The sequence below is a fragment of the Cladophialophora yegresii genome (assembly GCF_000585515.1).
Source record: "Cladophialophora yegresii CBS 114405 chromosome Unknown aczIN-supercont1.3, whole genome shotgun sequence".
Lineage (NCBI taxonomy): Eukaryota > Fungi > Ascomycota > Eurotiomycetes > Chaetothyriales > Herpotrichiellaceae > Cladophialophora > Cladophialophora yegresii.
In genome coordinates this window covers 3359607-3386137 of record NW_006913047.1, presented here as the reverse complement: position 1 = coordinate 3386137, position 26531 = coordinate 3359607, and the positions used below count along the sequence as shown (strand labels likewise).

The 26531-nt window shown below is 54.0% G+C and overlaps 10 protein-coding genes across 10 annotated transcripts; 6 read left to right on the top strand and 4 right to left on the bottom strand.

Moving 5' to 3' along the window:
* Nucleotides 1–394: 394 nt before the first annotated feature.
* A1O7_04972 (uncharacterized protein) lies at nucleotides 395–1444 on the bottom strand (the record flags this gene model as incomplete). The annotated part of the gene is made up of 2 exons (XM_007758982.1): nucleotides 395–1128; nucleotides 1312–1444. The coding sequence occupies 2 exons, from the start codon at nucleotides 1442–1444 to the stop codon at nucleotides 395–397; spliced, it is 867 nt and encodes a 288-aa protein (XP_007757172.1).
* Nucleotides 1445–4795: 3351 nt separating this feature from the next.
* A1O7_04971 (uncharacterized protein) lies at nucleotides 4796–5572 on the top strand (the record flags this gene model as incomplete). Its single annotated transcript, XM_007758981.1, has 2 exons — nucleotides 4796–5131; nucleotides 5186–5572. The coding sequence occupies 2 exons, from the start codon at nucleotides 4796–4798 to the stop codon at nucleotides 5570–5572; spliced, it is 723 nt and encodes a 240-aa protein (XP_007757171.1).
* Nucleotides 5573–6175: 603 nt separating this feature from the next.
* A1O7_04970 (uncharacterized protein) lies at nucleotides 6176–7168 on the top strand (the record flags this gene model as incomplete). The annotated part of the gene is made up of 2 exons (XM_007758980.1): nucleotides 6176–6511; nucleotides 6590–7168. The coding sequence occupies 2 exons, from the start codon at nucleotides 6176–6178 to the stop codon at nucleotides 7166–7168; spliced, it is 915 nt and encodes a 304-aa protein (XP_007757170.1).
* Nucleotides 7169–7526: 358 nt separating this feature from the next.
* On the bottom strand, nucleotides 7527–8315 carry A1O7_04969 (uncharacterized protein; the record flags this gene model as incomplete). Its single annotated transcript, XM_007758979.1, has 2 exons — nucleotides 7527–7862; nucleotides 7935–8315. The coding sequence occupies 2 exons, from the start codon at nucleotides 8313–8315 to the stop codon at nucleotides 7527–7529; spliced, it is 717 nt and encodes a 238-aa protein (XP_007757169.1).
* A 1048-nt stretch (nucleotides 8316–9363) lies between these two features.
* A1O7_04968 (uncharacterized protein) lies at nucleotides 9364–9645 on the bottom strand (the record flags this gene model as incomplete). Its single annotated transcript, XM_007758978.1, has 1 exon — nucleotides 9364–9645. One exon carries the CDS (start codon nucleotides 9643–9645, stop codon nucleotides 9364–9366), a length of 282 nt encoding a protein of 93 aa, XP_007757168.1.
* A 1766-nt stretch (nucleotides 9646–11411) lies between these two features.
* A1O7_04967 (uncharacterized protein) lies at nucleotides 11412–12216 on the top strand (the record flags this gene model as incomplete). The annotated part of the gene is made up of 3 exons (XM_007758977.1): nucleotides 11412–11777; nucleotides 11845–11928; nucleotides 11980–12216. The coding sequence occupies 3 exons, from the start codon at nucleotides 11412–11414 to the stop codon at nucleotides 12214–12216; spliced, it is 687 nt and encodes a 228-aa protein (XP_007757167.1).
* Nucleotides 12217–13077: 861 nt separating this feature from the next.
* A1O7_04966 (uncharacterized protein) lies at nucleotides 13078–15387 on the top strand (the record flags this gene model as incomplete). The annotated part of the gene is made up of 1 exon (XM_007758976.1): nucleotides 13078–15387. One exon carries the CDS (start codon nucleotides 13078–13080, stop codon nucleotides 15385–15387), a length of 2310 nt encoding a protein of 769 aa, XP_007757166.1.
* Nucleotides 15388–16349: 962 nt separating this feature from the next.
* On the top strand, nucleotides 16350–18159 carry A1O7_04965 (uncharacterized protein; the record flags this gene model as incomplete). Its single annotated transcript, XM_007758975.1, has 2 exons — nucleotides 16350–17298; nucleotides 17399–18159. 2 exons carry the CDS (start codon nucleotides 16350–16352, stop codon nucleotides 18157–18159), a joined length of 1710 nt encoding a protein of 569 aa, XP_007757165.1.
* Nucleotides 18160–19282: 1123 nt separating this feature from the next.
* Nucleotides 19283–21379, bottom strand: A1O7_04964 (uncharacterized protein; the record flags this gene model as incomplete). The annotated part of the gene is made up of 1 exon (XM_007758974.1): nucleotides 19283–21379. The coding sequence occupies one exon, from the start codon at nucleotides 21377–21379 to the stop codon at nucleotides 19283–19285; it is 2097 nt and encodes a 698-aa protein (XP_007757164.1).
* A 756-nt stretch (nucleotides 21380–22135) lies between these two features.
* A1O7_04963 (ubiquitin thiolesterase) lies at nucleotides 22136–24823 on the top strand (the record flags this gene model as incomplete). Its single annotated transcript, XM_007758973.1, has 1 exon — nucleotides 22136–24823. One exon carries the CDS (start codon nucleotides 22136–22138, stop codon nucleotides 24821–24823), a length of 2688 nt encoding a protein of 895 aa, XP_007757163.1.
* Nucleotides 24824–26531: the final 1708 nt, after the last annotated feature.

Here is a 26531-nt window from a genome sequence, read left to right as displayed (position 1 = left end):
AGAACTATGGAAGGGTATGACGAGTGTAAGCAGCGAGCGATACTAGAGTAATGCGTTCAAGAAGTGTAAGGTACTGTAACGTCGAGCGTAAGCAGTGACTACCTACGCGAACGGTACCTCGCTGACTGCATCCCTGTCCCACGGCCTCGACCAAATATAAAAAGCAGTCTTTTGTGGATGTACGGTGTCTCCTTTTCTGTCTGCCATTTGCGATTGGCCATAGGCTGCTATGGCCGTTTTTTCTTGTTCATGTAATCTACCTACTACATCTTTTTCCCCTTTCCCACCCATCCTTCGAGTGTCCTAGACCGTGATTTGTTCCATCAATCGCCACAATGTCCCCCATGCAGTCCGACCATTCCTTGTACGTAGTCTGGTCTACATCTTGTCTTCTCTACACATCAATAGCATCGACAACCACGCCCTTGACCCAATCGTACTGCATGACGCGGGCCACCTCCTGGGCGCTCTCGTGGCTGACGAGCGCGCTGACGAGGTACAGGCTGGCATCGATCCCGCTGACGGCGCCCGCCGAGGTGATGACGCGCATGCCGCCCAGCTTCATGCTCTGGCGGCGCACGAGGTACTCCTTGGAGAGATTGCTCTCGCGGCGCGCGAGACTGCCCTTGCGCGCGTTGCTGCCCTTGCGGTTCTTCTTGAACACGTACGGATTCTCCTCGAGGTTCTCGCCCAGGTCGAACCGCGCGTTGTTGACCACGTACCGCTCTTCCATGACGTCGGTGCGCTCGCCGGCGTCCCGCGCCGCCGCGGCCTGGCATTCCTTCTCCAGCTTGATGTAGAAGTCTGGGTGCGTGGTCGCGGCCAGGCCCTGCAGGAGGCCCTGGTGCGCTAGGAACAGGCTCGCCGTGTCGACTGCCAAAAGGGTGCGCTCGCGGGCTGGGTCCGCCGTCTGCAAGTCGGCGAAGTCCTTGATAAGTGGGAGGGGCTCGGCCTCGGCTTTGACCATGGCCATGCATTTGTCTTTGCCGCCGGGGACGACCAAGACGTCGAACTCGCGAAGTCGTTTGTGCGCTTCCTTGAACGAAATGTGCGCCGTGAGCGTGACTCCTTGGGCGGTGAGGACTTCTTGTTGGGGGGCTGCGAAGGTGATGTCGAAGGCTTTGGTTTCTGGTGGGAGGTGTGCATGTTAGTTCGCGGCAGTGAGAAGGGGGAGTTTGGGTAAGAGGATGAAGGAGGGGATACGTGTTAACTTGAAGCCCCTTGCAAGGGGATTGTGTGCAAGGGGATGTATGAGGTGTCGTGTGTGATCGTGTGCTCGTGTGTGGCAGAGGGACACAACTGATTCCTTACCTGGGTTGTTGATGTCGTGTTGGGCATGGGTGAGGACTTCGAGAGGACCGGCAAAGTCAAGGAGGTTCATGTTTTCGTGCATGGTGACCAGAACCTGGATGGGTTCGGTATCTTCGCTCCGAATTGCACTCATCTTGCCGGCTGGTCAAGGGATGTGGATGTGGTGAAAGTGGAAGATGGAAGGGTTATCGTAGTGCGTGGAGACGACTTGTTGTAATAGTGTTTGAATGACCACGGGATCAGACAAACTGTGTGAAATGTTCTTTGTAGTGGGTGATTTGTGCGGTGTCTGAAGGTGTTAATTCAGGTGTCAACTCAGGTGTGTGAAAGGTGGCCTTCTGCCATTCAGGTTCAGCACAGCGCAGTCGGTGTCTGGTGTCTGCGGAGACCCCACGAATCGAAGGCCAAACGTGGGGTACTTAGAGACTAAGAGTCGACTGAGGGGCACCGGCGCCACCCTAAGACTTCGTGTCTGACACTGGCTCGTCCCCCAAAATCGGTGTGTCTCGGCTGTCTGACTGTATGTCTTCATTTTCTGAGCAGCGCACGAACTTCTTTTCGTTTCTCTTCTTTGTCGACTCATGCCATGCAAAACTTCCGTAAAAGCACCCATCCACCGCCTTCTTGCGTCTAATTGAAGAGTCGAATATATCAGACTAGCTTTCACAAGCGTCATATGCACTTGACCTCGCCTTGATCGGAGAGGACGGTTGAGTCATGAAATACGAGAAAGGCAGGACCACGACACCCCGCGACACCATACCGTGTATGATTTTTGTAACCAATTGAGCTTCGTCAGAAGGGTGCACTTCAACACGGAAGTCGAGCAGTGGGAAAGGTAGGTGTGAAACGTGCAGATATTGGTTACAAACTCATGTTCAGTCCAACACTCAAGTCGACCGCTTGTCCAAAGCCGCAGCGGCATCGCCCGGCGCACGTCCAACCGTTCGGCCAGGGGCCTCCAGAAGCTGTTGGCAGGGATGAAGGTCAGATTATTGCACTCTTTAACCAGTCATAGGAGCTTCGAGGCAACGCGCTCTGCGCCCGGAGAACACGGCTTCCTCCAGCCTGGGGCTTTCCTTTCTTCAACGGATGGGACGCGTGATCATGCCTAGCTACCCACGCACAAGTCTGACCCACATTGTCGATGTGCAGGTCTTGCAACGACTCATGGCCCTCAGACGCAATGGGCCCATGTCGGCGGAAAGCCGCGGCGTGCAAGTTGGAACGAAGGCCCTCCGCTGCTCGTCTTTGCGCTTTGCGCCCCCAGCCTGATTTAAGACCAGTACCCGAACCCGACAGAGGGTGGGATGGAGCCAATATCAAAGGCACCCTGATCCATGAGACCCTCTCCTCCATCTCAGACCATATATTCTCAGGTATGCAAATCGAAGAAGCCGATGGAGGCAACCCCTCTCTATCAGTCTCCGATTTAACAAGGTCCTAGCACACCCCATTGCTACTCTTCTTCAGCGAGGTGCTGCCAACGGGCAACGTTAAGAGCAAGCTCTCCCGTGACATGTCCAGATATAGGGGCAGGCGCTACAATAAGGATAACGGGGAAGTGCTTGGCGGACTCAAAGAGAGACGTGTAAAATGCCCAGGAGAATGCATACTATTGGCGGGAGAAGTTCGACGGGGAACGAGCAAGATGCCCGGCGTCACATGCAAGTTGCAGAGACACCGAGGCTCTACGGCGACAACAGTTACAGGTTTCGCAAGAGAAGCGGGAGGAAGACCAGCACCATGTGGATTTGACGCTGTTTCACTGGGCGGAGAACGAGCAAAAAGGCAATCGTGCCGACAGGGTGGCCCGGGAATATGCCCAACTCCAGGAGCGGCTGGCTCAACGTGAGCAAGAGCTTGAACAGTCGTGAGGCATTGCACGAAGAGACGCAGCCTTGCACAACCGACGCCGCGACTTTGAAGCTCGGCTTCAGGGTCCTGCGAAGGAGCCAGGGTTGATCGACTCGTACGTATCCCCGGATTGCAACCATAGGTTTGAAACGTTGGCAATATGTGACTTGAGTTGACTCCCCCCGACTTACAGGTCAACGAGACTTGGTGATTGGGAGGAACGGTTGTCACAGTCTGTAAAACATTGCATTTCCTGCACTTGTCTAATGTAGGAGTCTCCTTCATCTGAAGCACGTCAAACAAATGCTGATCGGGGTAAAAGTTTCTGTCATAGGCGCATATATAGCGCAGAACATGGACAACATGGTCATGAATCTCTTTTTGGCTGGCTTGGCCGGCGTCCCTTGGGTATGAAAAGCAGAACAACATCGATTGACGAGGTGATCAATTCAATCTAGGACGAGTCCTCAGTCCAGCCATAGCGAGAGGGGCCTCGATGACCGAGTCGACGTCGCCATCAACAGAGAACTTCAGTATGAATCCAGACGAAGCTCGCCAGGTGTTTCTGAGAAGCAGTGACCCTTCGGTCCAGAGACTTGGAGTAAGTGAAGTTGTTCTGAGGTGTGTGGTGTCTTCCGGCCTCGCACCTGATCCCATTCCTCCTTGAGCGACTAGTTCCGCATCGTTGTCAGAGCATTCTCGGGCGACGGACAATAGAACTCTTTACATCTGGACAAATGCTGGGTGTGAGAAACTCTTTGCACTTTAAGGTCATCATGTAGCTATAGAGCATGGTGAGGCGTTGTTTTCCGAACGTCAAGCGAGCGGGGTACAATACTCAGATTGCGAAGTAAGCTGCCTTCACGAAGGGTTTCCGCGGAGATGCTTTGAGATGGTCATCATGAACGTCCTATCCGCTCTGCTTGGTCAGTGGCAGGAAGTACCACCCATTGTGGCCGCCTTATTAGATGAGATGACTTGTATGGACCAGATCCGCCGTCCCCAATAAAGCTCTGACACCCCAGGACATCCCAGGACACTCGCCGCTTGCACTCCTCAGCCTTGATACCACCCTTCGCTTAGATCTATACACCAATTGGGCACTTACCTCATCAGTGGAGCGAATGCGAGTCTCGAGTACTCCGTACTGTGATAGGCTTGCTCGGACCTACCCTTTAGCGTTTATGTATGAGGCGGGCCGTTGACGGGCCTGAACATTCAGCCTTCAATGCGCACACCTGAGACGCCCTTTTAAGTCGTCACATTACAGGCTACCGTGGAGATGTCGTCGCCCTCGCCTCGTTGACTGTTCGTCCGCATTGTTGCCATTCATGCAAGGCCACTTAAAACTGCTCCACAGCGCAGACGGCCGAAGTGAAAAACAGCATGGCGTCTGATACGGCAAGGGCGCAACAGCGTATAACATCAGCCCAACAGGATGATCCTTCTTCAACTATATCCATGCAGTCAGTCCACCTTGGCCGGGATATTGGACAAGCTTAACTTGAGCTCAACCGTCGACGCGTCGCCGTAATTTCGATATAGAAACCTCTCGTCTCCAGCCACCTGCCGTCTTATTCGACGGTTTAATATCTGCTCACCACCTCTGCTGAGCACTGCAACCGTCATGACGGGCAACAAAGTCCTCGTCGTCCTAGGAAGTGGCCCAGGCATAGGCGTTGCAACCGGCGCTCTCTTCGCCTCGAAGGGCTTTGACGTCGCCTTACTCTCTCGCAACGCCGAACGCTTGAACCAAGATGTCGCCCGGGTCCGAGAGGCAAACCCCGGCGTCAAAGTACAAGCATACCCCGTCGACCTCGGCGATCACAACGCCCTATCATCGGTCCTAGGGAAAGTAGAGACAGACTTCGGGCCTCCTGAAGTGGTGTATTACAACGCCGCGAGAGTCGCGCCCTCAAAGATCGGGCAGACCGGTGCGGAGTTCGTGTTGGAGGACTTCAAGGTGGGTGGTGGCTCCGACGCCTGAGCTCTGTATCTGCTGACTGGACCGAAACAGAGCATGACCCTTGGTCTCTGGGTGGCAGCATCATGGGCACTACCGCATCTGATGGCAGCAGCTGAAAAGGCAAACTCTCACCCGTCGTTCCTCTTCACGAACAGTGGATTGTGGGATCGTCCGCTGGCAGACTTTGCTTCGCTGTCGTTGCAAAAGGCCGCGCAGTATAATCTCCTGTTGAGTCTCAAGCAGATGGCGGAGCCTCAGGGCGTCCACGTGGCAGGGGTCAACATTGGAGGTCTGGTCAGTGAGGGAGATGCCGTCATGAACCCGGGGAACATCGCGCAGGCTTTGTTTGAGCTGTACCGGCAAGACAAGCCTAACTGGCAATGGGAGAGCAAAGTTGGCGACTGGGATGAGTTTCTTAGGAAGATAGGGGTCCAATAGGTGCAATGTATGGTATGGTGCGGAGGTACTCTGTATGGACATTGGACATTCCGGTGAAAGGAGTCGCTTGTCTACCTAGGTAGCTGTGCTCAGATGATCTGTACACAATCCTGTCCTCCGCATTGACCTGCATCACTCCGCCGCGTGGAGAGAGCGAAACGGAAAGGACACGAGCTCCAACTCCTGACCTGCCTCTCCCGCTTCCGCCCCAGGCATCGTCCCAAAGTCGCAGCACGTGGAGATGGCATCATGGGGCTCGCGGGGCTTCGATTTCGGCTAAAACCATGCTTGGGAGCTATCCACCCACCAAACGGCCGTTGTTGAGGGGCAACAATCAAGAGGTAACTACCGTAAACGAACCGTTCGATCAAGCGATGGCGCCGACATGATCCAGCACAAAAGTTAGGTAGCGAGTGTAGTTTCTCCTTTGCTACCCACAGTACCGAGTACACCTGTTCTTCTACTCTTTCTCTCTCTGTCTCTCTCTGTCTCTCTCTCTTGTCGCCACTTTCTGCGACTTTGTTTGTTTGTTCTTCTGCGCTATACGTATCGCACTCGTACATACAATCCACCGTCCATACCTTGTGAACCACCACCACCACCATGCGCATCCCCTACCTGCTCCCGCTCCTCCCCCTTCTCGTCGCAGCCGACAGTCAAGCGCCCCTCAAGGACAAAGCCGCGGGCTGGTTCGACAAGGCCAGGGCCTACGTCTCGAGCGCCGTCCCCGCGGCGGCGGTTCCGGCCCCGGAGATCCCCCACCCCATCGACGCCGGCGCCGCCAAAGTCGCGGAAAGTGTCGTCGAAAAGATAACCGTCCGCAACTGGCAGCACAAATTGGCGCCGAAGCTGGACGCGGAGGAAGAATGGATGATCTACCTGACTGGCGGGAACAAGTCATGTTATGGCCGGTGCGGGCCCGTTAATACCGTGTGGAACGTATGTGATTATGCCGCTGCTGCCGTCCCTAACCAACGCCACCGTACCGAAGCCTGAATGATCCACTGACAACCGCAGGAATCCGTGCCCCTCCTCGCCGCGCTGTCCGCCTCACCGGGCTCGCCGCGCCTCAAACTCGGCCTCCTCGACTGCGAGAAGGACGAGGTCGTCTGCACGGCCTGGGCGTCCGGCGTGCCCGTGATCTACCACTTCCTGGTGCCCAAGGCCTCAGCGGGAGCCTCATCGTCTGCACAACCTTCCACCGACGCGCCCACCCCGCTACACATCGTGCCGCTGAACCTCACGGGCACGGAGGTCAGGGATATTGTGTCCATCCCCTCGGCGAGCAAGTCCCGATATTTGGACTACGAGGAGTATACCGGCCTGTTGCACCCGATTGACGGGCTCATGGCCAAGTTCGGCCTCTTGCAGCCGTTTGGGTACTTTATGTGGGCGCTGGGGTCGATGCCCGGGTGGGTCATGATGCTGGGGATCAGCTTTGTGAGCAGGCAGATCATGAGCCGGCGGATGGCTGGGTCGGCCGGGATACCGCAGGCGGCGCCACAGGCGCAGGCGGCCCCAGCGCCAAGGGTCGCGCCTGCCACGGGGAGCCAGCCTAGAGGTGGTGCTGGGGGGAGTGCGAAGAAGAGGAAGTGAGAGATGGTGTCAGGATGGGAGGGGGAGACTAAAGCATGGCGCGAAAGCGGAAAGGAGGAACAGGTCATCATCTTGAACGTCCAACCTTTAGTCCATGCGTTGCGTTGTTTGCTATGAGCACAAAAGTATCCGCTAATCCGTTCATATTGCAGCCTCTTCCCTCTGAAGACATAGCTTGGCCCGAGGTCTGCCTTTGAGCAGAGTCGGGCATTCGGTGCCTGATACACAATTCAAGCTCTAACCCGGTCGCTTTCTTTCACTGAGTTCGCCCTAAGCAACGCATGGTATCTTGCTTGGCTCATGGATCTGTGCGGACGGGTCAGAAGTCCCAACCATAGCCTCCTCGCAAGGGACCTTCCTACGGCGAGCTATTGATTCCGCTCTTGGCTGGGCCGTCTCTACCTGCATGCGCATCCTCGCCACCACCAGGCGTAATCTCCACCCCTAATTCGTTCTTCAGCAACTCAGTCAGTGAACTCCCATCCCGCAGGTAAATCCATTTTCCGCCAGTAGCTCCGTCGTCGCCGCCGTCAACGGTGCTCTCTGCCTTGTGGTCTTGTGAGGAGGAGGGGATGACCCAGTCGAAGCGCTTCGGGCCGGAGATCGGGGAGGAGAGCCAGATCTGGCGATTGGGAGGCTGTTTGTTGATCACGTAGGTGCCGTGTTTGGGGTGAGTGATGGTGAGCACTCCGGCCTGTGGAACACAAGGGGTGAGAAGCGTTCAACTACGTGTGCAAGCACATATCCGGGCCAGTAGTGTACATACGGAGAATTCAGATTCAACTCCCTCGGTGTTGCGCTCTGACACTTCTTCCATTGCCAGAACTAGAGTATTCAGGTACTGATCTGCGAGCTCGTGGTATTCGCCGTCGCTGATCTGGGCTGCTCCTGCGCCAGGGCCATTGCCGTGAGTGGCTTCAGGCTTTGGTGGAAGGGGGTCGCTGCTGTCTGGTTGGAGGCCTTTGTGTCGGAGGGCGTGGGTGGAGAAGCTGGCTGCTTGCCTTTGAGGTTCCGCCAGCGCCCGCGCAGCGACGCTGGAGGCTGCTGCGGGAAGGAGACGGGAGGTGCTGAATGAGGTTGAAGCTGCCGATGGTCGGTTGATGCTGCTTGCTCGCGCGATGCGGAGCAGTTGCCGGCTTGCCTTCATGGTTGCGGACCCTGCGTAGGCTGCTAGCGAGATAAGGAAGACACAAGTGTAGGCGCGACTGACAGGATCTTGTTGACTTTCTACAACCTCAACCAAGAGCCGTAAGGAAGTCAGCTAATAGTTGTGTCGGTCGAGACGACGAGACCATTGAAAGTCTGGCATGAGGGTTGACCACGGCCAATGACGTACAAATGAATCGGTCCGGCAGAAGCAGGCCTGGAGCTCTGTGATTGGCGGAATGCCCCTGCTCGCAGAAGCACTCTCGTTCCAGAAGATACGGGGGAGCTTGTACACAGAATGAAGAGTAGTGATTGAGCCATGCTTTCGTGATGACACAGACCATCCAGTCGCGAGCGAGGGTAGTATGTTTGATAGCCCATCTAGCTCTAACAACTTAGACCGAGAATGCGGAAGTCTCAGCTACATACAATACAACCAATGACCACGCCAACATCTCAAAAGCTCGTCCAGACAATCAATTCGAATGACAGTCTTTGAGCGATCTGAAGTAACTGCTGGCCTGGCCAGCGCTTAGCTCTTAGCTCTTAGCTCATTTGACATTTCGCAGCAAAACCTCGACCACCGTAGGCAGGTTGCCAGACGCCAGCATCTGAGAGCTTTATCGATCCTGACCATCCTCCAGGCTCGCCAATGGCAGCCAACTCAGTGCTTCGCAGATTGTAAAACACATTTCTGCCATTCGGTTGCCTGTGCCCTTGTGATCCGACCTCAGCGTCGTGCTGTTTGGTTCGCTGAGAAGCCTTCAGGGGTGTCCACCATGCACACAGCTCCTCTAATCCCAGTGACTTCGAGAGATGCGGCGCAAATAGGACGGCAGGATCGTGGCTCCGTGCATATTTACCACAATATCGTTGACGTCCCTTTAAACAACAACTGTTTGCACTGTGTATGTCTGCAACCGTCTTGAGAATGCTTGATGCTTGAAGTAGACAGGTGTGATATTGGTCTCCTACGCTCACCCCCGGGGGCGGCTGGAAGACCTCTGAACATGCATCAATTCTCCTTCAATATCGTAATAGCTTTGTTTTCATGCTTTTTCCCATTCTCTAACCTCGCCCGCCTTTGATTCGATATAAAAGCCCGCGTCAGGCACTCTCTCCTGATGGATTTCCTGCTTGGTCAAAGGCTTATCGACTTCCGAAACTGCGACTAGCTCTTTCACTTTCATGATTTGACCGGCAACTGAGGGCGTGACTGGGTGGAAGACGGTTGCCATTCGTTTGCGCAGCCCGAGTGCTTTGAGCACGTTGCCTGTTCGCGCTGGCAGGCCGATTGCGGAACGAACTAGGGTAATCCGAAAATAGGACATCGTTGTCGAACAACTGAGGTAGCACGAAGACTCGGGTTGGAAATTGGAACTTTAACGCAGCGGATGAGGGAGCTTTAGTTCCTGTAGCCGGTGTCAGATGTCAGGAGCTTGTGGTCGAGCAATCTCTTGGGGTGGACAGAACTAAACAGTACGGAGTACATCAGGATGAGGTACAAGGTTACCTAGGGATTTCGCAGGAAGCCACTCAGCCTCGCCTTGGCGTCGCAAGGCTAGCCAAACAGCCAATCACGAATTCGGGAGTTCGAGTCCTGGTTTATCATGGTTACACAAGAGTCGACTGCAGACGTACAAACACCGCCTCATAGTCTCCCAGCAAGCATAGTCTGCCGAGTCCAGCGTGATGACACCGTCAAGTCTGTTGAAGACCGGCCAGTCCTGTCACCTATTTGTCTGGTCACTCCGACCGACCAAGCACCATCGATCCATCGTGAGAGTGTCGCTTCACACCGCTGCAGAATTGGCCCGCCCAGCATTTCCCTGCCGCATCTGGAGAAATACGCTACATCTGAAAGCGGATGCTCATTGCATCCACGTTTTGATTACCCGCTACTCTTTACGTTTCGACTATTTGATCTAAGCAACAACAGACAGATGTTATCTCTCATGCTGAGTGTTCCGCCTAGGGGATCCATCATGGAATTACCTTTCAATCGCATCCCTTGAGATATGGGGTATCTGCTGTCCCAGTCATAACGTCTATCTGTCAAGTAGGGTTTACTACAGCCGCACTCCGTTTTAGCGTGCTTGACTCAGGATGGCAAGAGCGTCGGCCGAAACAAGGTCGAAATACGATGATAAAGGAGCTGACCAGTCTACTCTGCGGAATCGAGCAAATTGATCGAGCTGAGAGTCCTCAGTACCCGACACAAGTCATCCGTCTCTTTGGCGATTCGTCCATAGTGCTTCTACTGTGGAGACTTCGAGTCTAACGTCCATGCGGCAGCCGCTGTGGCGTTGCTCAACGCTGTGATCGGTTGCTGTTTACGACAGGACGGTGCGACCAAGAGTCGAGAACATCCGGCCTCACAAGAGACGTGAAGCGTTCAGCCAGCCATCTGAGGCTCGGATATGCCAACAACCCGCACTACTACCAGGATAACCACTTGGAAGAATTGTCGGCAAGCAGGTGATCGGGCCTAGGAAAGCCAAGCAGGAGCTAATCACGAACTAAGCAAGAGCTAAGCAACAGTCAACTGGGCGGCTCACCGCGCCAACTCAACCCAATTTAACCTCTTCAGGGACTCTCGCGAAAACCATAACCTTGGTCGCACCTCGACCCGGCTGTTTTCGTGTTCTGGTGGCAATAAAACGACAAATCCAGCCGCTGCATGCAGGAAGGCGTTCCACAAGCTCTGCAGTCAAGCTCTAACGGCCCGCAGATCGCTTCTTCACCAAGGCGTCGCCTCCGACGGGTGAACTTGGCTGGCTGAGGTCAAGTACCTACCGCTTTTGGAGTCTCGAGAATACAGACTCGACCCTGGTCATGTCGCCCAAACTCCAGCCACTCTACCCAAGGGGGTATGGAGACCTGCGACCAGGCGAGATCTCCGATATGATCGATTCGCATTGAAACGGTGAGACCTCTCAGCTGGACATCTGAAGCAATGAACAGAGGCGTGAAGAAGTTATATAATCTGCGGTGGACGATGCTCGACCCGCTAGACTCAGGTCCCGTCGTCCTGTACGCAACTGCTTGCACTTACTGAAACCACCGAGTCAGACACACCATTCGAGTACCTGCCAACATGAAACCCTTTTCTTTTATGGTCATTCTAGCAGTAGCTTCTCATGCCGATGCAGGAGCTTGCAACAGCGGAATTAACGCGGTCGCTGTGCCGTTGCTGAAGGGATATCCCCCGGCACAGTCTTTTTGCAGCGCAAAATACCCCCTACCACCCACGACTGTAACAGCAAAGGTCAAGCGTCGAGCATTGTCTACCACAACGACAAAGTCGACGACCACGAAATCACCGCTGAATCCAACCACAACCCTAAAGACCACCACAACGACTCAAGATGCCAAGGCCTTGCAATGGTCGTCCATTCTTTCACAGGCCGGCGCTGCCATTTCGACTTTCTGCTCTTGCATCGAGACACCCGTAACCAAGACAGTAAGTGGATATTCCAAGCAAAGGACAGAATCGCGTTTCGGGATCTCGATTCGCTAAACGGCTTCAGGTAAATCCGACAACAACGACGACGCCGACCACCACCACTACCACCACTACTACCACCACCACCACCACCACCTTCACTATACCGGTAAGCAATGCCCTTAATTTCTCTCGTTGTCTATGAGCTGATTTGGAATAGACAACGACGCCAACAACAACCACCAGCACCACGACCACTCCCATCTGCGTGCCGTCGGGCGGCGCCTGCGACGGCTCCTTGCCGTGCTGCAATGTCGGCAGCATCCAATGCTATTTCGGACAGGGAGATGTCCTAGGAACGTGCCGGACTGGAGCACCAACCACGCTTGACAAACGGCAACCACTCCCCACCAATGTTGTCCGAGGAGGTATCGGATACGGTGGAGCTATGGCTTAGCGAAGAAGATCTGAGCGGATGGGTACGATTGTGGCTCACAGCAAGCCGCGGCGCTGCTGAAACAGTCATTGTAGGATCAGACTGATTAGAGTATTGCAGTATATGGTATACGAGCCAGAGCCAGAGAAACTCTTCCCGTCCATTGAAGGCTGCATTGTACACGTCCGTCTGTGAAGTCGACGGATATTGATCGAAGTGCTCTCCCCTTAGATTTATGCAATATCGTCCTTGTATAGCATAACAATCGGCGCTGAGGACTCTGATGCTAGCAGTGGCTCGTGGCAGTGTTGGTCGCATCAGTGCTCACCGGACTTCTGGGTAATCAGGTTCTATCGCTCATACGATGGTGCGCTCAACTTTGTGTCAGGTATGATAGTACCTAGGCCCAGCCCATCGTGGTCTTGTCACAATGCAGCTGCGCCATCCAAAATACAGTATGTAGAGAAGATAAAGCCCACACTTCCTGGTGAATAGACATCCATCGGAATACAAAAATCTTTGACATCTGATGTCCTGCTCGCAAGAGGTGGAGTGCAATTGACATCTATTGCAAGATCAGTAAGGAATCTTTCATGGAAGTCGCCCTGCAAAGCGTGGTTGAGCGAATGATTGGTGAAGTGAGAACCGTGTCTGACATCTCCGACACGAACCGCGCTTCACCAGGGACCGGTTCGACAGAGGACGCGCCCACAACATTTCACCACATGTCGTAATCTGTCACCTCGCCTTCGCTGCATTCGGAGCTGCAGGCCTCTCAGAGCTGCAACCTCCGATGCATCTGGTGCACGCGCAGCCTGACAGTGTCTCTGGAGACTAACGAGCTACCGCCATAACCTTTTGCATCCCGTCACGAGCGTGGAGATGGCCACCAGGATCAGCGCGAATGGCACAGTGGGCATGCCGCGCATCCAAGACGTCCTTCGCACCCCAGAGGACCTCGAGAAGATCGCAAGCTTAAAGGCCGAAATCAACCGCAAAAAGGCCGACGTGGACGCCAGACTAAGAGAAGGGTTACAAGATCATTTGGACACTACGCACAATGGCATGTCAACACTGTCTGAGGGCCAAAAGCTGGTCGGACAGATCAAAGAAGAGATGAAGACTATCTACGACCTCTGCGAGCAGGCTCAGGCGATTCGTAGGAATTTCCCTCAATTGGACTACCTGGCCAAAGTCCATCGCAATTTTGAGGCGACCCGCGCAATGCAGGCTGGCTTGCAGACGTTCGCCGACGACTGTTACCAGGTTCAGAGACTGCTAGAGGACGACGAGAACGACCTGTATCAGCAGCCGCATCTTCTCGATGCTTACATGCGAGTGACTCGCCTGCGGGACTTCCGAGACGAAGCTCTGGATCAGATCCGCAGAGCCAGAGACACGAGCCTGGAAGGGGATCTGCTCAACCTCTTCGAACAGCTTGATGATGTGATCGATGCATTCGATGACCATCTCGGCTTCATCTGCATGAACCTCATTGACATCATTCAACGGACTGATGACCCCGGCATTATCGTCCGCCTCGCTATCGTGCTTGCCTCCGAAGAGAGAAACGACGACCGGGTCAGAGCCCTGCAGGATGCTCAAAAGGACCACCAAGACCTGGTCAGCAAATTCACATCATTCAACATTGGTCCCAAGCACATTCGAGGGTACAAAGACAAATTCATCAAAGCCATTGAGCAGGTTGCCGGAGACAAATTCCACAAAGCCAAGCAGGAGTTTCAAGAGGATCCTTCCAAGCTCAAAAACCAGACCAAATGGTTTGGTGAAGATCTTAACGCGGTCAAGCGAGGAATGCAGAACCTCTTCCCCAGAAAATGGAAGATTTTCAACACATATGTGGATATCTATCACAGGCAGATGCATGATTTCCTCATCTCTTTTGTAGATGCTGAAGACCTCCGGCCGCCGCAGATGCTGGCCATTGTCCATTTCGTGGAGGAGTACTACCGGAGAATGAAGAAATTAGGCGTACCGGAATCCCAGCTGAAGCCACATGTGCTCGACTCGCGAGAAGGCGAGCTCATCCGCGATTACAGAAACGTCATCACGAAAGCCTTGAATTCTTGGATCGACAGGATGTATGTGACCGACAGGAAGAACTTCATGTCGCGAGCGCCGGACGCTATCGAGCCAGACTCAGATGGGCATTTGAGATCAAAGACACTTGGCGATATGTGGCGGATGCTGCACGAACAAGCCGAAGCAGCGGGCGACTCCGAGCGCGAGGACGTCGTCGAAGGCGTCATGAGCGCCATGTTCAGTGCACTGAAGTCTAGGCAACAGCAGTGGGAGACACTGATCGACGAGGAAGTGGAGCGATACAAGAACCCGACGTCAGAACAGCTTGAAACTCTACAGCAACTTCAAGATTGGCTCCTGGCCATCGCAAACGATCAGATTGCCTGCGTAGATGACGCTGCAGGCGATGTGCTAGACGACCCCACCGCACAGAAGGGTTACTTGACACGGTTCAGAGAGGATTTTGTCAAGCTTCCTACCCCTCCATCTGCCAAATTCATGTCTACCAATGGCACGACGGAATTGGATGCTCTCCGGGATGGTTACGTCGACTTGGCTACTCACTGCATCAATCGCTTCGTGCAGCTGATTTTCAGAGTCGATTTCCGCACAATCATGACAGAACTATTCGTACCGGGCAAGTGGTACGAACAATCTGCAATGCAAAGAATCACTACGACCTTCGACGACTACGTCGGAGACTACAACTCGGTGCTCCATCCATCCCTGATGGACATTCTGATCGAGGAGCTGTCCGATGCTCTACTGGTGGGCTATCTTACTTCACTCCGCACCAATCGTGGCGTGAAGTTCAGAAGGGGTGAACCATTTGCCGCCAAGTTCAGAGACGACGTACTTGCCGCATTCGCCTTCTTCGAGAAATACCCTGACAGCTTCAACGAGACCATCAAACCTAAATGGAAAGCTGTGAACTATACGGTGCAACTGGTCGAAAGCGACAAGAATGAAGTCGTGCCGAAATACGAGCAGTTCAAACGGGACTTCTGGGATCTGCAATTGAGCTGGGTGGAGGCTGTGTTAAAGACTCGTGACGACTGGGACCGTGGCATGATCACAGCTGTCAAACGAGCAGCAGCGAGCACATACGCTGAACGCGGCTTGGATACTGTCATGGGCAAAGTCAAGTGAGGCACCGTCTTTACTGGATGCCATAGCGGGTGTCAGCTTTGTTCAGCTTTGCCCATCTAAAATGGCATTTCCTGCCTTCCAGAACAGAGGCCCCCTGTATACAGAGTGTGGCTCACTTTGTCTTAGCTCTCGAGAGAAGCTCGCCACCGGTTTTCGTGGCAATGAAAGCCGACTTCGACGCTTCAACCGGCCAGTCGGAGTGGCACGTCGGCGCCCTTCACCAATATGTAGTCCCATCAAGCAGACTCGCAGGATCACTCAATGTCCCTAAGAGGAGGTCCATCGAAGATGGCCCGATCGAATATTGCAGAAAACGGCAAAGATGCGGGGTTCAAGTGGTCGAGGAAGCGGACGTTCTTGCCCGAAGAACTGCTGTGGCTGATATGTGGAAGTGAAAGGAGTTGGATTCTATATGAAAGGCCAACCACGTGTAGCAAACGGACGACATTGACTGGTCCGATTTCGCCTTTCGCCCAGCCATTGGGCGCATGATGTCTTGGTACGAGCTCTCGGCCTCCCAAGCATTACCAGCGCGACCCAAGCAGCTGGCTTAGTGTCACAGCAATCTTGGCTGGCTCGGCGGAACACTTGGCATACCTCTGTGTTCCGCTCCCGCTATCAACATGATGTTGTCCATTCAGATCTCGAGCTTGTATGCCGCCCAGGTGTCTTTGATATGACGCGATGACCTGCTCGACATTGGATGCTCTCTGCACATGGGCGCGCGCCAGCATACAATTCGTTCGTTGTCCAGTCTCAGCCTGGAGTGTCAAGATGAGCTCAAGATACAGTCGGTTAATGCGCGAAGGAGCGCGTGGTCAGCACGCCATCGTCGCACTGTTGCTCCGTATATATTAGCGGACTCGCGAAAATAGTATCTGTCCTGAGGTGGCTCTCCTACCCAACCTTCCCATCAGTCGTGAGACCGAGAGATCTGGTCATCTGCGAATCCAACCGCAACCATGGTGCTCCAAGCGTTGAAAGAGTCGTGGGTTATGTTCACCCCTGTCGAGAAGAGGAACATTGCCATCTACATAGTCGGCATTATGCTGTACAAATTCGGACTCGAAGCGTTCAACGGTTCAGTTGTCGCCCTTGCAACGAACAAGTACGACTATGAAGCATGGTTGACCGACTCGACCCCCAGGACCTTCGAGCGTGTCGGCCTATTGACAGGCCTCAACCAAGCCTTTCAGTGTGTTGGCTCCATCCTGATTGCTCCCCTCATCAAGCGGTGGCCGACGAAGCTCGTTCTCGCCTGCGCTGTCATGGTCTTTGGCGTCATGACGGCTATCCTCCTCATCGTGGATGCCGGCACGGGAGGTCGCTTCAAACCCGACAATTGGGACGATAGCCACGACGAAGACGACTTCGGCTACTATGGCAACTACAACGCCAATGGCATCATCCCCATCTACTGTGTCAGCGGCATCGCCTATGGCATGGTCGAACTGATCCGCCGTGTCATCCCCAGAGATATCGTGGGTGGCAATGTCCAGAAGCTCCGACGCATGGACTCACTGGTGCACATCTTCTATGAGATCTCCGGTACGGCCGGTGCCTTCTGCACTGCTCTGGCATTGATCCCCGCGTTCGGGAACAACTACTCCTTCATCATCACGCCCATCTTCTTCGCCGCTGCCTCATGCGTCTGGTTCTTCGTCTCCAACCTCAACTACTCCAAACCGCTGCAGGAGAAAGGCGGCAATTATCTCGTCGCAGTCGGGATGGGATTCTTTCTGTTCTTCCAGTCCATCTGGACTGGCTTCAAAATCATCTTCTCGTCCAGGAAATTCATCTGGTTGTTACCGGGCTACTCTTTCGCGCTGTATGGACATCGCTATCTCGAGAACGGTATCGCACCCGCTGTTGCGCGGCGGTATCTCGGAAACTCGGCCTGGAGTCAGATCAGTAAGTCTCGTCCCTTCCACTCCGAAAAAGCTTCCCCAACAATGCTACTCGCATCGGCTCCTGCTCCGGGTCAAGAGACACTAACACTGGCTCTAATTAGTGGTCGGCGGCTCCAACTTCGGAGAACTCCTAGGCGCGGGTTTCGTCTTCCTGTTCACAAACCTCGTGCAGACCCCGATGCCATGGCTGCGTCTCGACTCCCTCATGCTCCTGATCGTATGGTACCTTCCCTACTGGTACCCGGTGCGGGGAGACGTCAACGAAGCATGGCGCGTCGCCGGCACCTTCATCCCCATCTCCTTCGGCTGGGCCGCCGGCGATGTCAGCCTCGCGGCCTTCATCCAAGCCAGCCTGGCGCGCCTGGAGGCCGAGAACACCGAAGTCAGCGCCCTCGGCGCGGTCATGGCGTTTCTGTACAGCACGTATATTGTCATCTACGCCATCTGCTCGCCCCTACTGGGCCGATATATTGACTCCGTGTACGCCAGTACTGGCGGTAGCGAGGGCGGCGGCGACATCCACCGCGCGATCCGAAACGTGGGCGGCGTGCAGTTTACAGTGCTCATGGCCGTGGTGCTCTCCTCGACGTTCATCCCCAAGGGCGCCTTGTCGTTCAACCCCAAGATGTTGAATGATGAGGTGCTGGATAAGGATTTGGGCCTCGATTCAGGCAGCGAGGCCGACGGGTTTGCCGACAGCATGACCGAGAAGGAACGCAGGCAGAGTGTTGTGCAGATGAAGATGGATGAGCAGGCCGAAGGGCGTAGACAGTCCGTCACGAGGGTGACGGCTGATATCAACGACACGTTCTCCCCGGACATGCACAACATCCGCGAGGAGGATGGCGGGCTGGTGAGGTGAGGTGAGGTGAGGCACCCCAAGACGCCTCTGTTCCTCGGTGCTGCCTGTCTACACGACGATTTCCGGCGCCTAGACGAGGTGTTGTGTTACAATACATTGACGACGGTCAATATTTCGACCATCACCACGGGAAGCACCCAGGCAGGAAACGTGTCGGGTCAGATCAGGTCAGGTCAATTCGATACGAAAGATCCCTTGCCCGGACACGAATGCCGGTCCTGTGCACTGGAGCTTACGGTGTACTGCGTTGCTGGCATTCTTCTACCCGTACTTGAGTACTGTCATGGTCGACTTGTCCTCCTCGTACCCACTCCACTCGAGCAATAAGATGTCCCTGTCCCATCTATGCATTAGATCGTATACTTTATTGGTGAGACTTCACAATCCAATCCATGGTATTGATTATATACTTTATTCTTTGAGAACCCACAATCGGGACCGAGTCGACTCGTCAGCCTCTCTCTCTCTCTCTCTCTCTCTCTCTCTCTCTCTCTCTCTCTCTTTCTCTCTCCCTCTGATATTCCCATCTGCCTCCCCTCCCCCCAATTTCTCTGTCTCTCTCTTAGCTGCCTGCCTTGCCTGCCTGAGTGACATCTGGAGCGCAGGACAGTTCCTGCAAACTCTGCTGATCTTCTGTTAGCGATGACCTCTACAGACACTCCTGTCTCGGTGTGGAGGTCCTGTAGTTGAAAGCTGACCTGATCGACGAATATGATTTTCGCTGGACTAGAATTTTGGGCAAATGAGGCCACTACGGAAAAGTCAATTTGCGCATCTCTAGACATACACTAGGTAGGGGCGTGTCGAAAGTGTTCAACTAGCCTGCGTCTTGTATAAGATGACAATACGGGGGGGGTCTGAAAATGAACCATTCTATGGTGCAAGTAGTGAGAAGGAGTATTCATGAGAAGGCTGCTTCTTCATTTCACCCGACTTCTCGGAGCCATTTATAGGAATCGCTTGATGCGAAGCAAAGGACGAGCAAATGCCCATAGCAAAGTGCTGCCATACGTGATGGAACAAGATAACAACGGATTTCGTCTTCTTCCTCTTTCACATTGGAATCATCGAAAACATTGGTCTTCAGCTACCAGCTGGGGACGAGAACAGCCACTTTTGCCATTCAAGCAGTCCGCCGGTTGCCGGTGGACATCAATGTAATCTTCTTCTTCTTGCCTTTCTTTTGCCGGCCTCCACCACTTCCACCACTCAAGCTTGCCTCGACCATGGCCACGGCCTCGCTCTCATCCAGTAGGTCTTTTTCCCAGTCTTGAAGCCAGCCGTCATCTACCTGTGCAGTTGGAACTGGAGCAGCAACCACGGGTGGAGACGTTGGAGCCACTGCCGTGGTACCCCAGACGGTTCGAGGAGCATCAGGACTTGTACCAGGAGTGGCCAGAGTTGCAAACGCAAATTGAGCTCTGTTGTTGCCCCACGGAGGGGTTGTCGCTAGATTGGACTCCAAGCCTGGCGAAGAGCTGACATGAGTTGATGGTTCAGCCAGTGGTTGGAAGTCAGTGTCGGTGAAGCTCTTAGTGCCGACACTGGGTCTCCGTGGTCGTCTAGCGGCTGCCCAGCGTTTGTCTTCCTCTTCTTTCTCTGCCCGTATTCTATCCCTCTCTTCTCGTGCTTCCTTCTCTGTATTTCTCTTCCTCCGTCTGGAAATCTCCTCTCTAAATTGTTCTAGGATCGTGGGACTGATGACATCTGTCCAGTCGCATTCCAGGAAAGTCACTTCAAAGCCATACGGTAAATGAGCCATGTATTTTGCTCTTTTGCGAAGGTCGTCATCTATGACATGTCCCGTGGAGATGTGCTCCACCCGTGGAAGGATGGTTGAAGGGAATGCCGAAAAGTCGCCGAAAGCAGCCTTGAGAATTCGAATATCCAATGGTGAGAGGAAGAAATTCGGCAAGGCATGGTAGAAGTAGAATGAATGAGCCAGAGGTCGAGAGGGGCCATGCCCAAGCCTGGGCGGGATTGGGGCGGATTTTGTCGGAATCCCGGTCGGACTGAGCGACATCTCTTGCACGGCAGCGGTTAGAGTAGAGTTCTGCTCCTGATCGGCCGCATCCCAGGATTCTGGCACTTCAGTTCGCTTCGCGCCAGCCGAAGTTGTTGGTCCCGCAACAGGAGGGTTGCCCAAACCGGACAATTTCTGCTTAAGATCTTCAATTGATAGCACAGCTTTTCGGGTCCAGGTATTGTCGTCACCAAACATTAGCTCGTCTTCCTTGCCCTGAGTATCAAGGTCTGCAATCTCCTGGTTATATTGAGCAACCATGTAGTCTTCACCACCTTTCATGAAGCGTGCATAGTCCATCATTCCAGCAACATGGAACCAAGGAATGTCGTCAGAGCGACCATAGCTCTCGGCAGTGTCACGGGGTAGGGCGAGTGTCGTGCCTGGCTCTCGCTTCAGCAGCTTCAGGAGTATATCGCCACCTTCGCTTAGCAGGCTCACGTCATTGCCATATATCCATCTAACCGGCCTAGTGTCCGACATGTAAATGCTGTCCTCGCATATGGCACACTTTTTCCACCTGGCTCGCTTCTCGGGAACAGGATTGGACTCGTCGGTCGAATGCATGTAGCGGATAAGACATGATAGGCAGTAAATGTGGCCACACTTGGCCATTCGTGGAGCCACTGGAGTGGATAGACAGATCGGACAACTCGTATCTTGAGTCTCGGCTGAGGCCAGGACTTGAAGGACGGCATCCCAGCTGACATAAATGTCTGCATCGACTGTCTGAGCATGGTATTCTCGATCGGGTCGGACAATGAAGCGATAATTTGCGTGGACGTAGCGGGCCTTGTCAACGGCATGGTAACCCGAGCCGAGTCCCCATGTACGATGGCGTGTTTGATTGTGACGGTGATTGTAGTGCTGAAAATGGTGTTGGGGTCTGGGAGGGAGGGTAAAGTTCATCAAGTGGGTAATCGACGTTTGTCCTTTTCTCGAATTGACTGATTTCATGGCTTGTGTCTCATCCTCATCAATGAGCCGTGGCTTCTTTTGTTGCTTGTGCTGTTTCCGGAGGGGCTGGTTCCCGCGCGCTTGGGAAGTTTGACGCGTCAGAGCAGACGGCCCAGCACTTCCTGAGCTAAGTGATCGTTTAGAGAAGGAGTTATCGGGAGCAGCCTGAGAGTAGTTGGACGTTGATGAGGCTGGAGGAAGTTTGCTCGCGGGCTGAAGAGAGGTGGCGCTGGATGACATCGCTACTTTGGATTGACTCAAATGTCTCCTCAAGTCCTGCAATGAAGCAGACAAGGGTCCTCGACAATAAGCAAGAGGGAAAGAAGAGTTCACTTGATAGAGAATGGAGTTGGCACTGAGGCGGACGGAAATCACCCCAATGAAGGGGTGGTGAGAGGTGACTGAAACGGGAACCAGCGACAACGATGTCGAGATGGCAACTCATGCTGTGACGGACGGAGGGGCAGCCGAATGACTCTAACTAAGCCCGATGCATGAGGTAAGCGTGCGAGGGAGATTTGGAGAAGCCGGGGCGCTCGACCTTTGCGCTTACTGGCTGCGATGGTGGTTAACAGATCCGCTCGACCTGCGAAATCCGCCGAGTTGAGAAGACTGACTGCGCAATTGTTACGGTGCTTGCTCTGGACGACTCAACCTCAACACTTGCATCACTCTACCTCTTTGGTCGCCTTGCCAGACCGGTGTTGCCTCGGGGTTGCCTCTGCCCTCCTGCTCTCTCTGCTGCTATCCGGTGATTCGATCGACTTCTCGTCGCCTTCGCCATCGTCCGCCTTCCCCTGGGCACAGCCAGAGGACAAAGCCCTATCGGTCTCTCACTTCCACCTCGTCTTTTCTTACCACGGCTTCTTGATCATGGACCAGCAAGGGTTGTCGGTTTAGGAGGCCGAAGGTCAAGAGAGAGGTAAACGCGCCGCGCATCGACCATCCACATCATGTCCTGGCGAAGAAAGTCCTGAACGCGACTTTATCACAACCATGCAACCAAACCACCATCCCTATGGGCAACATGCCATGCCCATCCAGACTCCTCAGAGGCGGCACGAGGGCCCATATGCAGCCATGCCGCTGCCCATGAGGCAGCACCACCAGTATCAGCCATACTATCAACAACACATGGCTCCTATGATGCCTCAATATCCGCAGCAATACCAGCCCAACTGGTATGGATATCAACAACCACATATGCACCCTATGCATGCCCGACCGCCATATTATCCCCAGCATAGCATGCCTCCGCCTCCATATCCCGCAGCGGTTCCTCCTCCCGCTCCCCATCACGGCCCTTTAGTGGTATCGTCGCCGCAGCACGTTCCGCCTCCTCCTCGGCAAAGCCAGGGCGTCCCGCCTGTGCCGCAACAGACCATCCCGACCGCTCCCTCGATCACCTCCAACCCGGTTCATACGCCGCCTTCTCCACCATTGAGCACCTCGAGCACTGTGAACACAAGAAAAGAGACGATATCTCCTGCTGTCTCACCTGCCCCGCAACGGGTTCAAAGCCCGTCCATTGACGCACCTCGAGAACCGTTTCAGCCACCTGTGCCTTGGCTGTCAGTCGAAGGGGAGCCATTTCCCCCGCGAGCTCCGCGACGAAGACGTCGCATTTTCCGGTCGCTTCTTGCATCGGAACCAGTTGTATACCCTGTGGTGGAACAGCCACCTTCACCACTTCCTGAAGCAGGGGCACTACAAGATCAACAAGAGGCCGTACCACAGGAAGTGAACGCAGATACTTCCACGGAACAAACTTTCGCACAAGCTTCCCAAGCCTCGACTCCTTTGCCTTCGGATGCCCCTTCCGATGCTGCTTCTACTCAGCCGACTACCCCTTCATCTGCGGCTCCTGCGTCCCTTTCGAAGACACCGACCCAACCCAAAGCTCGACCCCTAGGCCCTGTTATACCAGCCGTTCCTATCCTGCCTCCTAGCCCTTCTGCGATCCGCTCTGCTCACCGTGACTCAGTCGTGTCCACACAAACAAGGCTATCTGACACCGCGCGGTCATCCGTAGAAGTCACCGAGCCTAAGCCGACTTCTTCTGAAGCGCAAGTGACCAAGCAGGGCTCCGAGGTCACCGTTCCAAACGTCTCTCCTTCCACACCGAAGTCTTGGGCAAATCTTTTCAAATCTAATGACCCGAAAGCCGGGTCGTCTGCCACGATACCCTCTCAGGCAGCGTCATCCGTTTCTGGAACAGCGAAGAGCGAGACCTTGTCCGACGTGCTCAATGACATGAACGCCGTCGTCGAGGCACCAACCACTGTCTCTTTCCTGAAACCACGTGGTCTCGTCAATACTGGCAATATGTGCTATATGAATTCTATATTGCAAGTTCTTGTGTTCTGTCTGCCTTTCTACGAGTTTATCGCCAAAGTCGCCGACAGAGCGCCACATACCTTCAAGAGCGACACGCCTTTGATTGATGCGATCATCATGTTTGTCCGAGAGTATCCGATCATTTGCTCCGCCAACTCTGTCGACCAGCTTCGCCTGCGCTTGAAACCAGAAGACTACGAGAATTTCGGCGATAGTCTCATTCCGGAGTATGTCTATGCGGCGATCAAAGATTTGCCGCGGTTCCGCGAAATGCGAAGGGGCCATCAACAGGATGCTCAAGAGTTCCTCGGCTTCCTCCTGGAAGAATTACACGAGGAGTGTGCTCGCGCCATGAGGTCTATTACGGCCCCGAGCTCCGGCAGGACAACGCCTGTGGGTAGCGTCTCGAACGCATCTGAGCACGCTGATGCTGAAGGTGGCTGGATGGAAGTTGGTCACAAGCAGAAAGCCGCTGTGACCCGATCGTCTGGAATGCTTGCTGCTGAGTCTCCTGTGACCAATATTTTTGGCGGCAAGCTTCGATCAGAGCTCAAGGTCTCAGGCAACAAGTTATCCGTGACTCTAGAGCCATACTCACCACTTCAACTTGACATCGGCTCTCCTCAAATCAACAACATCATTGACGCCCTGAAAGGACTGACACGACCAGAGAGCATGCAAGGCGATTTCCATACTCCAAGGGGTGTCAAGGCCACCGCAACCAAGCAAGTCTTTATTGAGACTTTGCCTCCTGTTTTGATCCTGCACTTGAAACGATTCCACTATGACAACACTACAAAACGTGCTGAAAAGATCTGGAAGCGTGTGGGCTACCCGCTAGAGTTAGAAATCCCTAAGGAAGTCTTCCCCCTGCAGGTACGGAACAAGTTCACAGCTCATGGCGGACTGCCCAAATATCGTCTCACCGGAGTCATCTATCACCACGGCAAAAATGCCAACGGCGGACATTACACTGTTGACATCCGCCGGCAAGATGGTCGCGAATGGATTCGAATGGATGATACCTTGCTTCGCCGCATCAGAGCTGAAGATGTCGCCGAAGGTGGTAGCGAAGAAGATCCGAAAGTGCTGGCCGCAGCACTCGAGCGACACAAAGCTACCGGCAACCGATTTGACCAGTTCGAGCAGGAGGAGGAGGAAGCCGAAGCGTCGGACAAAGCGTGGAGCCAAGTCAACGGCCATTCAAGATCCAAGTCTACACTGAGCGCAGCCGTCAACGGAACTGCCACCCCCAAAGACTCCTCTGGGAAAGAGACGCCGAACGCCAAATATGCCGTCAAAGACAACAAGGTTGCCTATCTGCTGTTCTATCAGCGGATACAATAGTAGTGAAGGCCTTGTATCACGACAGAAGCTGCAAAGTGCTCTAATGGCCTGGTTCGCACGCATCTAGTCCGCCAGCAGCTTCGGGTTCTTACCATGTCTTGTAGACGATGACCATTGATGACCTCAGTTCAACTACCGCTGTTCTTATTATCGTCACAGCGACATTCTCGAAAAAAGTGAGCATTTGCTGAGGTTGGGAGGAGTTTTGAGAACTCGAAAAATTCACCCGTCAAGTCTGAGGAGCTATTTGCGATGCATAGCGGAGGAATGCTCATGTGCCCTGCATGGATCGGCTTCCCTGAGCGTCAACCTAACATCTTCTATTTTGCCCGTTCTCAAAGACCTTATGACCCTGTTCTTCCAGACCTCTACCGGTTTGAATTCGTCTTACCCAACACCTTCCAGGCGAGATTTCCGTGGGAGGGAGAAGATACGACAACATCTATTGGAGGCTGAGATGAGAAGGAAGGGTGGGAGTCAGAGATAGCGAACTAATCCTGAAGGCAGTGGCCATAACAACCTACTGAATGTACCTACGACCTTCTTCGCGGCAGTTGGAGCCTACAATGACGCTGGCAGTCGTGACCTGTTGAGGGTAGCTCAGATGTCCATACTTTGCCGAGCACGTCTTTCCTCAGGGGGAAGTGACAGCCTGTAGTCAATTGCGTCTAGCCAAGAGAAAGAACAAGATCATTTACCTTTTTCCTTGTCTTACCTCTTTAACATTTCCCCTTCGCAACTCATTGCCAACCTATCCATCCCATCTAGACGAGCAAGAATTCCGGAATATCGAAGTAACTGAGCGCAAGGTGATGTTCTCCGAGGATTGTTTACTTGATACAGCCTTGCCGGTATCATAACCCTTTATGTAGGTGATCAAATACAGGCGGCGAGGCTAGCTCAACTGATGCCATGTATTCTCGATGAAGGTGTTCGCCACGGTCTTCAGGTACGAATAAGCTGCTTCAGATCTCAAACGGCCACCCCTGAGCAGTCAGTCGCCGCGAGCGTACCTTTGAAGCCCAGCCGAAAGCCTGAATGTTTGACAGGGGTTGCGTCATGCTATTACCTTTCTGGTGCGCCTAATTCCTCAGAGTCCGAATCGATCTGCTGTGCTTTGCTGCGATCTCGGATCCTGATATAAAATCATTCGCACAACGAGCCTGGCTGTCAATGTATGTGGGAGCAAGTAACGAGGAGAAGGCATGTTTCAGGCCGAATATGAAATGCAGCGAAGGTAGCTGGAAAAGGAAGTGGGCAAAGTGAGCTGAGGCTCGAATTGCCTGACTGTAGCCTTGGCCCGTCAACGCAGACCGTCGGCTCTGGGTTGCGGGTTGGCTCTTTTCTGATCAGAGCAGTCTGTCTCGCTTCGGAAAGCACACACATCCGCGTCCATTCTGTAATGATGGATATTGGGGTGGAAAGCTGTGAAGCTGGTTTCTCACAAGGCTCCAGCTCCCACTTCCCAGCCATTCCAGCTGGGTCAGAATGCTAGTGGAGACGAGGCCACATCCGGTGAAGTTTCGTTCTTCAACAATGGACGCCCCATATGCAATGCAAATGGAGACAGGCCTCGAGGGAATCGTCAACCCCAAGTCAATAAAATTGTAGAACTGGCGAGTGCGATGGAGTGTGGACGAGGCTTAGGCGCGAATGCGCTGGGAGGAGTCCCTGGCGGTCGGTGACGAACGCTGGCCCAAACGCCAAG